At 38.0% G+C, this 15,397-nt stretch overlaps 1 protein-coding gene across 2 annotated transcripts in view; it reads right to left on the bottom strand.

Annotated features, from left to right (window-relative positions):
• Positions 1-12,416, bottom strand: part of TAFA1 (TAFA chemokine like family member 1) — a 573,437-nt gene extending 561,021 nt beyond the window's left edge. The window contains exons 1-2 of one of the 2 annotated variants that reach the window (XM_019661057.1): positions 11,936-12,416; positions 9,832-9,952 (exon numbers count right to left, since the gene is read on the bottom strand). In XM_019661057.1, coding sequence (XP_019516602.1) covers positions 9,832-9,949 — 118 coding nt within the window. In that variant the 5' untranslated portion in view covers positions 9,950-9,952; positions 11,936-12,416. The remainder of the gene's footprint in view (positions 1-9,831; positions 9,953-11,935) is intronic. The other variant, XM_019661058.1, reaches the window with a different exon arrangement.
• Between the last annotated feature and the right edge of the window lie 2,981 nt (positions 12,417-15,397).

The raw sequence follows: 15,397 nt of genomic DNA, 5'->3' as shown, positions 1-15,397 counted from the left end.
CTGTCCTTTTGTTCTTCAGTCTAGTTGTGGAGGATGTTGCTTCACTGGCCCAAGTTGGCACCATCATTGCGCTCTTCCCAGGCAAGGCAGATCAGTCGCTGGCTTCTGGACGGCTGCTCATGGCAGCTGCTGGCTACACACAGTAGCCCATGGCAACCCACTGCAGCAGGGGCTGCAGCCTACATATGTACATATATTTTTTAATTCAGAGTTCTATGAAGGGCTGGTCTCTAGTTACAATTCCCTCATAAAACTGTTGTGTTCAAACATTCTTTACCATACCACATTGAGGAAGCAAAATATCCAATTCTTACCCTTTTCCACTTCCCAATAGAAAAATATTTAGGTAATAAGTATTTGGAAGGGTACATTTATGAATCACTAATACTTTTGTAAAATAAGATGAACATATTAACATACTCATATTTTATAAAATGTGCCCTATGGACATAAAGATAAATAAAAAATGTTACCTGCCTTGAGACTTACATTGCATAGGTTCACAGGCAGTATACCATGAAAGGTAAATGTTTTGAATTGATTCAGGACATCAAGGCAGCCACAACAGCACAACTAAAGACACTCCCGAAAGAGGACTTCCAGAACTGCTTCAGAAAGTGGCAAGAATGATGGGATAAGTGTATTAGAAGCATGGGGGAGTATTTTGAGGAGGATTAATGGTGATGTGTCTTTTACTGTAATAAATTTTTGTATTTAAACATTCACTGGATTTTTTTTATCACACCTATATAATTGATATTACTATACAGGTGTCAATATACAAATAAATTTGAGAGTGATTTATATGTACATGTTTTACAATAAGGATATAGATTACCTATTTCTGAACCACAATTCATTTAAGAATGTCTTAAAGCCAGTCTTCACCGAATTTAAAATCCAAAATACATTACAGACTATAGGGTTAACGAAACAGCCCACAGCAAACTTAATTGATAATGATAAAACTAAACCAACACTAATTTATAATTTAAAAGCAAGGACCACAGCAGCTGGAAACCACTAACAACCCAAACAACACTTTTGATAAACTGATAAGAAATTATCCTTCCCCAAATTGCATGAATTCTAATTATTCGCATGCAGGCGCTTTGCAATGTTTTCAAAAGCTGGCGGCAGTTTTCTTAGTAGAATACTGAATTAAGGAACTCAGTTAGCCTTAGCTACATGTAATTTCTGGTAGAATCATAACTCAATTGGTGTACTAATAAGTAGCCTATATCCATATACAAAATGAATACACATGAAATTTTAAATAATTTGCTCAAAAGAACAGCAACAAAAACCCTTGGGTTTCAACATAAATTTACAACCTACTAGTGGACTTTAGACTTGATGTTGAGAATGTTAATAAAGTATTAAATGAAGCCATCACTATGCTGCCTGATGCTTCCCTCTGTTTTATTACTATTTCTCCTAAACCTTACTTACAGGAAAATTAATTGATTTTTAGCTAAGATTCAAACGAGACCTCTGTTTAGTCCATTGGCTTCATTACATAAATGCGCACTATCAGACCCCCGTTTAGCATGATCTGAAAGGCTCAGAACAGTGTTTCAGCATGTTAGGGAAAACTCAGGCTAAGACTAAACCATGGGCATAATTTCAAAGCAGACCAAGGCAGACATGCATAGAAATCCCCTATTGCCCCACTGCCGTCACCTCTCTCCATCCTGCTTTCATAAAAGGATTTGATAAGTTTATTAGGAATCATAAAATGTTGGAGCTGGAAATAATCTTGTCTGAGGTCACACACAGACAGTCAGCAGGTGGGATACAGCCCTGAGTCAAGTTTTGCTTGGCTCACCTGACATCTCAAAGGTAAGGAAATGACACAAAAACTTCTAGGTTCTGGCTTGCCTTAAAATATGAGACGCTCTGGTCACATTGAGCCCATCTCAGGCGTAGCTTAAGATTTGTTGTGCCCTCTAGGTGTGCACATGCTCTTTCGTTGCCACAATTTTCAGTATTTTGTGATGTTTGGTCCTCTGGCTTGTCCAATCAATTATGTGAACTGCCTGGTCTATGAAGGTATTTGCATAGTTCAACTGTGAAATCAACCAGGAAGTTTTCAGATAGTTTTAGCGGAAGGCTTTTTCAAATATACAAAGGTGATTTTGCATTGAATCTTGCTCTATCGAATGGATAAAATCAATGAGCGAGTTCCTTGGGCAGCTTACAGCCTCACTGTCTGGCAGAACATGCCTTACTGTTTATGGAATGTGTGGCTCCCCTCCTTGCGATGCCAGGCGCCTGTGAAAATCATTGATTCCTTCCCACCCTTTCATCTGGAGGCTTGCATCTGACACCTTAAGTGAGACACTGAGAGCTCCAGTGTCCTTCTCCTACTCTGGCATTCTTCCCTCATTACCAGCAGATAGAAAAACAGGCTTACTGTGCTGCTTTCCTGCCAGTATTGTCATTTTTAGAGGATATAAAATTCTTGCTAGTTGATCAGAAAATATTTATTGAATACTTACACAGTATTTATTCAGTATGACCTGCTGGCCTGCTGACCTAAATCCAAGATACTCTGTCAGCTTCAAGAGCATTGACATGCTTCGTCCCCCACAGTGTAGTAGGTGTGGTAGCTCATCTAAATTTGGGAGCTGGCATTCTGCCTTCATGTCAAAGCATATGACTCAATTGGGCCATTCTTCAACCACGCAAAGGAAAAATCAGAAAAATCCCTTAGATGTATACAGAATCAGTTAGCTTGGATTTGTTCTTGGGTAAAATGGAAGTATGCATAGAAGATTCAGTCTAATAAGGGTGTAGTAAAGATGCATACAGGTAATTGCATTAGCAGAACAACAGCATTGGCTGAGGACGTAGGAGGTCTTCCTCCCTTCCACACTCAGGGTGAGGATTGGTTTAACTCCTTCCCTGCAGGGAGGAAGAATCCACTTAGTGAATAGGCAGATGCTTAAGCACATCTATTTATCTTCTGAGAGAAAATCACTGTGATGATATAATTTCTCTTTTCTTTCTCTGAACCTTTACTACATAAAGACAGGGAAGTATTAATAGAAACAGTGGGCCAAGAGGGTCCCTAAGTGCTTTGAGGACATCACCTTTGGAGAATTCAATTAGTTTATACAAATTGTTAAAATGATTCTTCTTCTCTTTACCCCAAAGAAAGGAAAATTTGCTTGTCTGGTGTTATTTTCTCACTGCCACAAAGATGAAGTCAATTTTTCTCTTGATATCAAAAGATTTGAAAGCAAAAATCCTTTCCTTATTTGCTAAGTAAATTTTCTCTCCAGTCCCTCAAGACCATGCCTATAGTACTTCTAAATCTCTAGAAAAAAAACCAAAACAATCACGCCCTGACTGAAAACCTTAGGCATTTAATTGTTTACTACATTTGTAAGTATAGTCTTTGAATTATTTTGATTAATAGACTAGCTGTCAAATAATGAATAAAGTCAAATATCTACTCAAAGGTATTGCACAGATACATACAAAAATGCACACATTATACCAACAATTTAAGTTTATATCATTTTCCATTTGAGGTATCTCCTAATTACAAACATACAAACAGATACATGTGTATCCATCCATACACACACAAGCACTCACACACAAGTAGTAACAAATAAGGCAGAGTTTAAGATTTCACCAGAACAGTCATTCCTTCTTTCCTTAATAATTTTGCACATATTTTCTGAGAGCCTATTATATGTCAAGTTCCTCACTAGAAGTGAGAGATAAAAAGATGAATAGCACAGGATTCCAGAATTATCTTGGCCCACACATCTCAATGCATGTGATATGAATAGGCACTGGCAATGTTGACCAAATAAAACATGTTTGGAAATTTAAGTTAACCAGGATTTTTATCTGCAAATCTTTCCAAAACTTTCATACACTTAACATGCATTGCAAATCTCTAAGAGGAGAACATACTATGCAGTGAATGTTATCCCAAAAGCATTTTCCAAGGAATATCTTGAGGGGACAGTGTTTTGTGAACTGGGAAATGCTAGCCTAGACATTTTGTTGAATATTGAAGGCTCTTAGAAAGAAAAAGGCTTCATGGTATTTTCCTACCTATATTTCCTTCTTGTTCCTTACACTGGAAACATTTGTTTGATATATTTCTAATTTTACCATAAAACTCCCTGTAAGTAATATCATAAGCTTTTTATTAAAACGCAATATATACCCACACTAGAAACAAAACCAAAACACTAACACTATATAAAGAATGTCTATAGCCTTTTTGACATTTTTATGCATGTGCAAATACTTTCTCCCAAAATTATTTTGAAGCTGAGTATTCTGTTCCTTGTTTTCTTCACTGAACAGAATATCATGGGCATGTTTGCACACAAGTACATATAAACATATCTCATCCTTTGCAAAAGCTTTATTAAATCCCATTTTGTAGTTGTACCACAATTATTTTTACCAATCCCCTTTTGATGGAGATGAAACTCCCCTCTATTTTTTTGCTATTAAAATAATGGTTGCACAGAGTTTAAAATTGGAAGAGTTTTTTTTTTTAAGGAGTTCAAATTGTCATAAGGGAACTTTAACAAATGAACAAGTAAAGGCTAATGTTCACTATGCAACTTCTAAATATTTGTTTATACTGTGGTAAAATATCTATTTTCCTTAGTTAGAAATTGAGGCTATGGGGTTGAGATCACATAAGCAACAATATTTATATAGCATTGTAATAATTCTCTTGTAAGTCCATGGGATAGACAGAAAATATTTATTTGTATCTTACTTGGTTTTAATGTTTGAGTGTCATCAAATGTTCACAGCTGCACTCTGACTCTGGGATGAGGTCAATAATATCAATCAGATGATCAATGGATTATCACTAGCATCGGTTTACACCAAATAACAACCTGTCTGCTCTAATCCTTACACCAATTCGCTATACTTAGCTACCTAGTGCTAGTATGCATTCTTAAAAAGCCAATATGCATCCACTGTTGTTCTCACTATTTATTTTATATTACAATTATGAAACAATTCTTTATTGTAATGTACCTTGGCATTCTGATGCACATGTCTTCAGCAGCTTTCAATAAAGTAATATTGAGCAATAAGGTAAAAATAAATATAAAGCATCCAAGAATGCTTTTTAGTATTTTAATAAAAAAACACACTTTAAAATGGAGGGTGATGTTCAGTATGTAATAATTAAGTCATGGATGAATACCTCTAAATATATAGTTTGCTTAATACAGCTGTAAATCAAGCCAAGTATAAGTTATACAGATGATTCTATTCAGAGTAATCTTTTTATATATAATTTCCATACACCCCTGTCAATAAAAGAGGAGTGACTCCAGAATAAATGATTCATTAGGCACTTATAATTCTTTTCTCATGTAATTTATCTATATAACTTTAAATTACTAGAGAATCTCAAGGATCTTTCTCACTAAAGAATTTTGAAATGATCCATATTTTATTAAGTTTCAAGGACAACCCCTCACACACACCCACACACTTGAAATTAAGTAACCATTAAAATTGCTATCATAATTCATATATCCATAAGGGGAAAAACCTAACCCTAAATTAGAAAGTTACATTTAGCAAACCATTCACCATTTTTTACCTGTTACACAACAACTGGTGCTTATAAAGAGTTGAACCTGTCTATTTTAATTACCTGAAACAGTAAAACACCCCTTTTTACTTTTCATTGTTTATTCTGCCTTTTTTAAATTAAGTGCCCTCCTTATAGCTGTCTTGTGTATATTTTTAAAAGGCATGAATGTTCTTCAAATTGTCATAGTAATTTTCTACATCATTCCCAAAATAAAAACTTGATTTAGCCAAATATTAAATTATTGAAATTACAAATCTGTTCATCTATAGCACATTTTACTCATTTGTGTAATTTTAAAATTCTCTTTCATTTGATTGACTTTTAATCTTCCTTAACTAGTGACTAACTGAAAATAAATGGTGCATTCCTAATACAGTAAGTATGAAAAATAGGAATTACTTAGGGACTGCGGGGGAATACATTAAAATCAGTTTTCTAGTTAACATATTCTCATTTTGTTTGTGTACAAAACCCACTACACTGAGAAGACATCTCAAATTCACGGCCTTACAAAAACATTGTCCTGATTTCATGTTTTGACAGAAGAAATTGGCCCAATTTCCTATTACCCCTGAAGGACTCAGGCCGGCTGGTGCCATCCAGGTGCTGTGCAATCTGAATGGGGCAACAGCACATCAAATTCCACTCATCTGTCAGCATAGTGGATTATTTCTTGAGAGGCTGAAATTGGCTGCTTGGGATCAGAGCACCATCCATCTTACAGGGTAGGGCACGGTAAAGCTGCCTGGAAGAGGCTGATGAGAGGGGCCAGCCGTTCCTAAGCAGGTGAGGAGGCAGTTGGAAGGCCTTCAGTCGCCCTCCATGCAGGGCTCTGAGTGAAAGATCTGTCATTTTTCACATTCCCCGGGTACTTGGTATGCACAGGGTGTCTGCCTTCTCCTGCTTTATGAAAGAGGTGATTTTTCAAGCTTAGGCAAATGTGGCAAAGCTCAGGGTCTGCTGGTGTCTCATTTGTTCTCATCATGTCACTTGTTTTAACTGATTTGAGAAAATGAGATATTTTTCCTTTTTGCACATTTATTCAGCTATTTATTTATTTATTTGCTCATTTAGGGGTGGGTTGTCACAGATAACTGGCCCTGATTTCCCTCTTGTTTTCATACACATTTCATTAGCGTCCCTAAAGATTTAAGAGCCACAAAAAGAAACATCCCAACTCTCATCACAAAAAGCATATATTTACTCTTAAAATCAAAACAGAAGACTGTACTAAAGAAGACTGTATTTCTGACTGAAATTATCTAGAATATTGCTATTTCCAAGATTTATTGCTTTAATCTTTACAGCTATTCTTGAAAACCCAAGAAAGTTGAATAACCATATTACATACATTGGACTTTCAGTTTAATATCATTTTAATCTTTCTGTATCTAGAAATGAGTATTTATAGTTTATTTCATCAATGAAACTGAAATGAGTCTCAAATACAGAAGCACTTGGGGTTGAAATTGGTTTCCATACTGCAGTTTCTTGGTGTGTGTGACATACCAATTGACTATGCACTGGTGATAATAAGCAATTTCTAAGGATAGACAATGGAAAAAGCAAATACTGTGTTTAATTTCATTCAGAACCTAATGATGTGTTTCTCAGTTTAAAATTATAATATTTTGATAATAAGCACCATAAAGGCATGAGTTTACTTATTGCAAGTAGCACAGCCATAACCCCTCACCAACAAGAGCTCATATATTATCTGATTGAGACAATCTGTGAAAACTCATTGCAAAGTGTACTGATTTTCATGACTATCTGCATAGAGAATAAAATAAAACACACAGCATTTGGAGGTATATTCTATCCAGGTACTACATAGTTAAAAAGCAACAGCAAGAGTATGAACTAGGTTTTTGTCCTGACTATGTGGATGGACTGTTAGCTGTGAGAACAGCAAAATTTCACTCATTCAACATCTCTAACATGCACATTGTTAGTCTATTAAAGTGGGGATGGTGTCAGTAATTCTTTATATTTATAAAGAGCTTTACAGTTTATAAAGCACTTTCAATATTACGTATGCCATTTATACCCCTACGACATCCCTAAAGGGGAAGCCGAGCTCAGAGAAGTGACTTGCCCAAGGTCATGTCATTATCTTAAGTGACAGATGATGGCTAGTCTTGAGCTCTGCCGTCAGTCACCACGTGCCACCTCTCACCAGTTCTGCTTATGGCTACCTCCTTTCAGACTGGGTTTGCAGTTCAAATGATTCCATGTATTGACATAACTTGAAAGTTTTCACAAATTATACCAAAGAGCTGGCACTTCCTCAAAGAGGCTACTTGGCATAACTATTCTGTGCACTGGGAGACATCACTGTATACGTATCCTCGAAGGGAAACAGGCTCTGAGGTGAACTCAGGCCAACCGGACTCCAATGGCAGTTATTGGCTGTGTGGTTTCAGATGAGCCACACTGTCCTTCAGAACTTCAGTCTCCTGGCGGGCACCGTGATGGGGGNGGGGGGCGAAGACTACACCCACTTGTATAAGGATCAAGCCAGACAATGGGAATTAACCTTCAGAGCGTGACTAAAACACTCACAACAGTTGTTTTGTTATGTATTCTTATTTTTAAGTATTACAATGAGTGCAGATTTCCCATGTTACTTGTGTGGCTATGTAACAAGTCCAAGATATTTTTGCCAGAACAGATTGGTGACTAACTGACTGGAGGTAACGTGGGGGTTCCAAAACCCACGTTTGTTTTCCCTCCACCTGGGCACTGAAGCCTTGGAGTCTGGCGGTGTCCACCCCAGGCTCAGGACACACGCGGCAGAAATATAAGCGCACAGCAGCAGCAGAGCACTTTCCATGCCCACCTGCAGGGGCACCAGCGTCCCCTCGCCTTGCTTCCTCCAGCCAGGGCGTGGGCAATAGGGGTGGCTGTGGCCCTGAGGCCGCCCCCGGCCCCAGCTGGGAGCTGAGGATGCATCCCAACCCTCCACCCGGGGCCACCTGTGCTCAGGCGAAATAACAAGCTGGCGAGCAACTCGGCAGCCTGGTGCGGACGCGCGGGAGTCCCCCGGACTGCACCCGCGCTCTTTCGGTCCTGCCCTCAGCTTGAAGCGGAGCCCCGGGAGGCGTTGCTGGAGGACTGTGCAGACAAGCCGGGGACAAGCAAAGGCATGGAAGCTGGCCCGCACGGCGGGAGCACGCTGGGCAGGCGGGAGGAGGCCGGGAAGGGATTTGGAGAGGGGGTGGAGGGCTGGGAGCACCTGGAAACTGAAGATCAGGAGCTTGGGTGCGCAACTGGTCCCCAGGGCCCAGATGTGGTGGTGACCGGGGGTGGCGGGGCGCGGCCGATAGGGACAGCAGAGCGAAGGTGGAGGGTGAAGTAAATGGATGCAAGGCTGAAGCTAAACAGAAAATGGAAGGAAATCTTTCCGAGAACCAGGGCGAGTGAGGACAATCGAGCTGGGGGACAGTAATAAGAAAAAGCTGGGGAGGCAAAGAAGAAGAGAAAAATCCAGATTGAAGAGTGAGGCCATGAAAGGATAAGAAATATACTTTGAACAGAAAGACCAAGAAAGCAAAGTGCGTCTGGAACTCAAAATTCAATATAGGAAAAAAAGAAAAAGAAAAAAAAAAAACAGGCTAAAAGAACTTGTCCCTGAAACTGGCAAGAGAGAGAGAAAAAAAAAACCCCGGAGAATACTGGAGGAACAGAAAGTGAAGAAAGGCAGAAAGGAAAGAAGACAAGTTAAACCAGACAAGAAATAGTAAGTTACTTTTTAATTTCTTTGTCATTGACAAACTACTTCCAAAGTCAGTTTTGGCACTAACATTCCTACAAAATTCTTAGCCACATACCCACTGAGATTATAGTATCAGTACTAGATTAAAATGCATCCCCAAAATATACACACATTATTTAATCAGTTGCAAAAATCCTCAAGTCTTGAAAATTGTCCCACTTTTTACAGAATATTTCGCCTTGGGCCAAAGTAGCCCAAAACAAATGATTTCTACTTTTTAAATCTGGAAGGGGGTGGGGGGACTCTTAGAGAAAACGCTCTTTGATGAGAAGTTAATAGAAAATCACCAAATCATTTTAGTAACCCCCAGTCCCCAAAGCATCCCACCAACAATAAGTCTTGGAATTCAGAACTGCCCACACTAAAGCACTGTTTGTCACTTGCCTTCAACCATCTGTTAAGGAGACAGTGGTGAGACTGGCAGCTGCAGTGGAGCCAGCGCCTGGCTTACCTGGTCTGTGCAGGTGGTGTTGCTGAAAAGTGTGTTGAAGAGACCCATGGCAGAGCAGCATTGCACAAGCACTTATCCACAAATACAGAACCCAGGACATCGCAGAGACCATAGCCATTCTCTAAAAAGAACATTGGACAGGAAGTATTAGCTCCAGCTTCAAGCCCCCAGCTATCAGTTCTACTGATGAGAGAAGGGGGGCCGAGGGGGGTCTCAGACGTCATGTCCCTTTGCTACTAGAATAAAATGACCCAGCAGAGGTCATGCCATAGAGTGGGATTGAAGGAAAGCACTCTCCAGGAGATCATGAATTCATTTTTGAAATTCTGCAAAACCCAACTCCAAGGATTGCCAAAATAGAAAAATAAATTAAAGTTGGACTATCAGTTAGGCACTTTGAAACACAGTATCCTAACTCAACATCCCGTTTTACACAGTGATCTTCAAATTATAGCTATTCCAGGCATTGAAAAGCTGCATACTCCTGTTCATTTTAACTTCATTGCAAGTCTGACATAAGCCTGATAGAGTGGATTTTTTTCTTTTTATAATTCTACAGTCATGAATTTTTAATCACTGTGCTGTCTTCTAAACTAAGTAATCATTTCTCAGAGGCATGTTGTAATCTTCTAATAGAACCAGTCTTATTGGCTGGACTTTAAAATCAGAAGGAATTGTCTTCAGCCAGAGTGAGTTTCAGATGCAAGATCTATGCTTCTATAATAGAGCAAGCCATAATTTACAATATTGCTTTGCCTCCTAAGATCCCATTGTGGCATTTGTCTTATAGTGTTGGTGAATATTACATGTACAGGTGGTCTATGTATTTATGGATAAGTATACACCTTTTCACAGGCGCTGAAACTTTGGCAGACTTATCTGCACCTGTAAGGATCTTAGGCGCCACAGAGGCTCAGCTGCGCTACATATTGTCCAGTTCCTCAAACGACACCTATGCTGCATTTCATATTGCCAAATTAATCAAACTTGAGACATCACCCTTACTCAGCCCGTGATAAGGAGCATTTTCTATACAAGAACCCAGTTAAGTATATGCTTCTCTTTTGAATAGAGAGAGCTTTGGAGCCAATATTATTTCTTTTTAAATTTTTTCACTGTCAAATCATACACTTTAAGAATTTCAACTACACATTTAATACCTACTAGTGACCTCCCAGTGTGACTTCTTTAGTCATGGAAATTGGTACTCTCAAAAACTGTGATGTTCAGAAAGCAAAAATATACATTGTGTGTGTGTGTGTGTGTGTGTGTGTGTGTGTGTGTGCGCGCGCGCGCGCGTGCATGCACAGACAATACGAATGAGATAATTTATGGGTTTTAGGAGAGAGATGTAGTCTTTAAGAAAGGTTTTAGGGCTGTAATAGACAAATGGTGACAACCATAATTAAGTGCAAAGTAGGAAAACATTATTTTCAACAGCATGGTGCCTTTCATGCCCCAGTCTGTGGTTCAGATGGACCATTCACTTTATTATTAGTTTCACTGCCCACTGTTCACTTTTTATACAACAGATCTAGCCTCATTGTCTTCAGAACTATTAGGAAAGCATAGATACATTCTGTTCAGTAGCGATAAGTAGCAATGCCCCTCCTATGATTCCTGAAATGAATGCACTTCGGGGCCTTTTCAAAATACCCTGAAAATTATAGAAAGACAAAAACTGGGGTGACTGTGGCATGCATTGACTGCTTGTGAATTTCAGTTAAAATGCACTAGAAATTTATCTAAGCTTGAAAAAAAAGGCTACCACAGTCCAAACTTAACAGTTTTTCAATGTCTGCTTTCTCTTGCTCATTTCTTTACCCACATTGATCTTAACACTCAAAAAGATTACTGTGACTTGACCTTTGCATTATTTTCCTTCCTTTTCTGTTTTTCATTTACTTTCTTTAATTCTCAGTACTACTTCCAAGGTTCGTGCATATCGTTCTCTTTGCTCACTCTCTTACCAAGAGGTTGTCTCTATGTTAATGGGTGTTTTCCCCCCTAATCATACATCCAGTCTTACACAGTTCTCTAGAGATGACTGAATAGGTTACAAATCGGCTTTCTGAATCTTAAGTCCTTAAAAGAGGCTTCTTACCTGAAAAATCCAGCCAAGAGCAGAGTACTCTATTAGTGTTCATTGGAAAGCTCTAACACTTTCTAAAATCCATCTGTGCCACAATTTGAGATTTTTTTAAAAAAGAGCTTCCCAATAATCTTCTTTATCAGGATTTTAAAAAATGTTTTTCTCTTCCAACGCTATTTCCACAATAAAGGAGACATCGGGTTCATTCAGACTGTATTGTCAGAAAAGAAGCCAAGGTTTGAGGGGTGGAAACCTTGTCATTTTCACCTTTAAATCATCTCCTGGCGTTCACCTCTGCCTGACGAGACCTTTGAAGTGATGATGAGATAATATGCAGTTTCCTGATGAAGATCAGTTTATAGTTAATGACGGACCATCCCCACTTCAGTGCATTCGGGGCAGAGTAAGGCAGCAAAATGCAGGAGCTGGGCTGCTATACGGTGCTGTAAGTAGCAGTAGTCTGTTTCAATACATCCCTCCTCTGTAAAGTATCACATGTCTTAAAGTGACATTACCCTCTATTATAGCTACAGTGAATTGTAATACCTTCCCACTAACTCTTCAACAACTCAGGCAGCACTGGGACACTATATTGCCTGGTATGTTATGTTAGAGGTTTTACCGGTAATACTCATTTGCCAAAAGAGTAAAGAGGGAAGGAGAAACAAAAGAAAAAGGAGCATTCTATAAAATATTGATAGTGTTAATGGGTGTTAGACTTCTAGTAGTAAATGGGAAAGTGAAATATAAGCCATTTCTTACCTCTTAATGTTCTTATAACCAGTAAGCTAACCAAAAATATTGTTAGGTTTATATAAATTTAAGTCTTGATTGTTTGGGCAACTAAATCTGGATATATGGTATATCTGAAATACAATATAATCTTCATATGCATAAGCCCAATAAAAACCTTCTGAGTTTTTTTAACATGTTTAATAAATAGAAATATGTCATTTTAACAAAAAAAATATGCTCAAGGCATTTTTTTTTAATTTCTCTCTCCCTCAAATAGCATGCTGGGATGAAAAGAGGAAACACTCAGAAGCTCAATATTTTATTTCTAGTCCTATGGTTTGAACACTTTCTTCTTCAGAAATACAGTGTGATTGTACCTAAACATCAATGATGCACGTATGGTGACCCAGTTTTCAATTATAGATTGCACTAGCATGATTCTTAGAAATACTCATTCAGTCATTTCACAAATCACTTATAAAACACCTACTATGTGTTAGATGCACGGGGACAAGGCAGAGAACAAGATCAATGAGATTTCCAATGTCATAAATCATACTGTCTATTCATATTGTTTCAAAAATCAAATAGTTCTTATAATTTTCCTTCCTTGGAAACCTTTTGAAATGCTCAGAATACTCTCTTGCCTTTCACAGGCATTATAAAGAAGGTCCAATGCTGCAATGCGCCTTGGGAAGCCATTCTCTTCCTTCATGTTATACAGAATGAGAGAGTGAGGTGCCCTTCAGACTCACCAATCTTTCCCAATGGTCTTTCACATTGCACAATGCACACATAATAGCTCTTTGTAATATAACAACTTTATTAAACCTTACCAATAAACTAATTTCAAGGTAACAATAAATACTAGTCTTACAGTTAAACGTAAATCAGAAACACCAAAGTTGTAATTGGAATTGCATTTTTTTTCCTGTGGTTCATTATTGCTGTATTGATGAATATATACAGAGTATTTACACGGACCATGCAATATCAACACAAAAATAATAACAGCAGTAGCAGCAGCTAATCTTTATTAAACCTCCACCATGTGGTAGCACTACTCTATATAGTTTGTTGCTTGTAAGGTGTAATCAATCCTTTTTGACTAACCCCATTATTAATCCAATTTACTAACCCCAAATAAGTATTTTTATTATCTCCATTTCATAAAGGGGATCAAGGAAATTAAAAAATGTGTTCAAGGTGATATATCTAATGATAGTGCAGGTTTTACACCCCAATGATCTGGCTCAAGAGCCCATCTCTTAAGTACAGGGATAAAACTATTCATGGGAAAAAAATTAACCATTTCATTTTCTTATTTTTTTTAACATTAAAACAGTCTCAAAAATTATTATTCACTCACTTAAGAGGCATATATTAAGTACATTCCAGGTATTTGAAAAACAGTACTGTGAAACATAGTTTTTGTCCCATGATTGTTTTTGTTTTGTTTTTGCTATGTTAATGCATTATAATTAAAAGGAAATTCACATTTGCTAATAAAGGTTACCATTTCGAAAAACTGTAACCATCATGTTGTTCATTTCCAGGGATTCAATTAAGGCTCAACTTAGTTACTTATCTAAAATTCAACTCAATTTAATAAGTTTGAAACATGTACTATGGATTATGTTCAAGGTACTCAGATAGGAATTGCTGAAAATTTAAAAAACAAAAAAAAAAGGAAAATTGAAGAACGGCTTGCCCTTTCAGGTTTAAGTAACTTTCTGTATATGTATGTAATGGAACAAGAATATCAACAGTATTCCACTTTTTTTCTGTCAAATATCTTGTAGTCCATTGTGTTACTGCCAATGATCATTTGTCTTAATAATATAAGCACCAACAGTTATTGACATTAAGGTAATTCAGTCAATTCTCTCCACTGAATGTGCAGCTACTCTCACAGCTTTCAAAGAAGTTTGGGCATTCTACCTTCTGGCAACTGTAGGATTGTACCTCCTGATCACTTTGTGGTTGGGTGAGCCAGAAAGTTCTGGCCATTGAGGTGTCAGCAGAACTGATGGCATTGCTTTGAGGCTGGAGCACTTAACTGTCGAAGTGACACCTCCAGATCTCTTCTTGCCTCTGAAACAGGGACTAGCTGCACTGTCAGCCTGGATCCTCAAATTACGGCAAAGAGTCACTTCCCCCACTTCCCCTACCAACCTATAATAAATATACATAATGAATAAGAAATAGTTTGTTCTTTAAGCAGTTGAGACTTGGGGATTATTTGTTATTGCAGCATAACCTAGTCTACTCTGACTGATGAAGATTTTAGCCAGCACTATTCATATGTTAAACAAATTTTTATGTTTCATCCAATATCCTTAGCCCTGAAGAGACTGCAGTATATACGTCAGACCAAATACCTTCACAGAACCCTCTGCAATAGAAACCCATTGGATATTTTTTATCAGAGCAGTGATAAATTTAAAGCATTGATTATTACAGCTGGAATTCCTCAGGGTTCTGATAAGCCAAGAGTTATAAAGTGACCACCTATGTGGCCCATGATCATGCTTTGCTCAGCCATTTTGTTATGCAAACACAGTATTTCAAAAGGTAAAGGACCAAGCACCATCACTTTAGCCCATCCAGTTTTTTGAATTTGTGATACCCTAAGGAGTTGGGTTGGGTGTTCAAGTCACAATCCAGGCCAAATCCCTAAAGATAAACATTTCAAGTACAGTATCTATGTATATGCACCTTTGTGTAGGCAAAAAAGAA

The sequence above is a fragment of the Hipposideros armiger genome, unplaced genomic scaffold, assembly GCF_001890085.2.
Source record: "Hipposideros armiger isolate ML-2016 unplaced genomic scaffold, ASM189008v1 scaffold_334, whole genome shotgun sequence".
Classification (NCBI taxonomy): Eukaryota; Metazoa; Chordata; class Mammalia; order Chiroptera; family Hipposideridae; genus Hipposideros; species Hipposideros armiger.
This window is presented reverse-complemented; position numbering and strand designations above follow the sequence as displayed.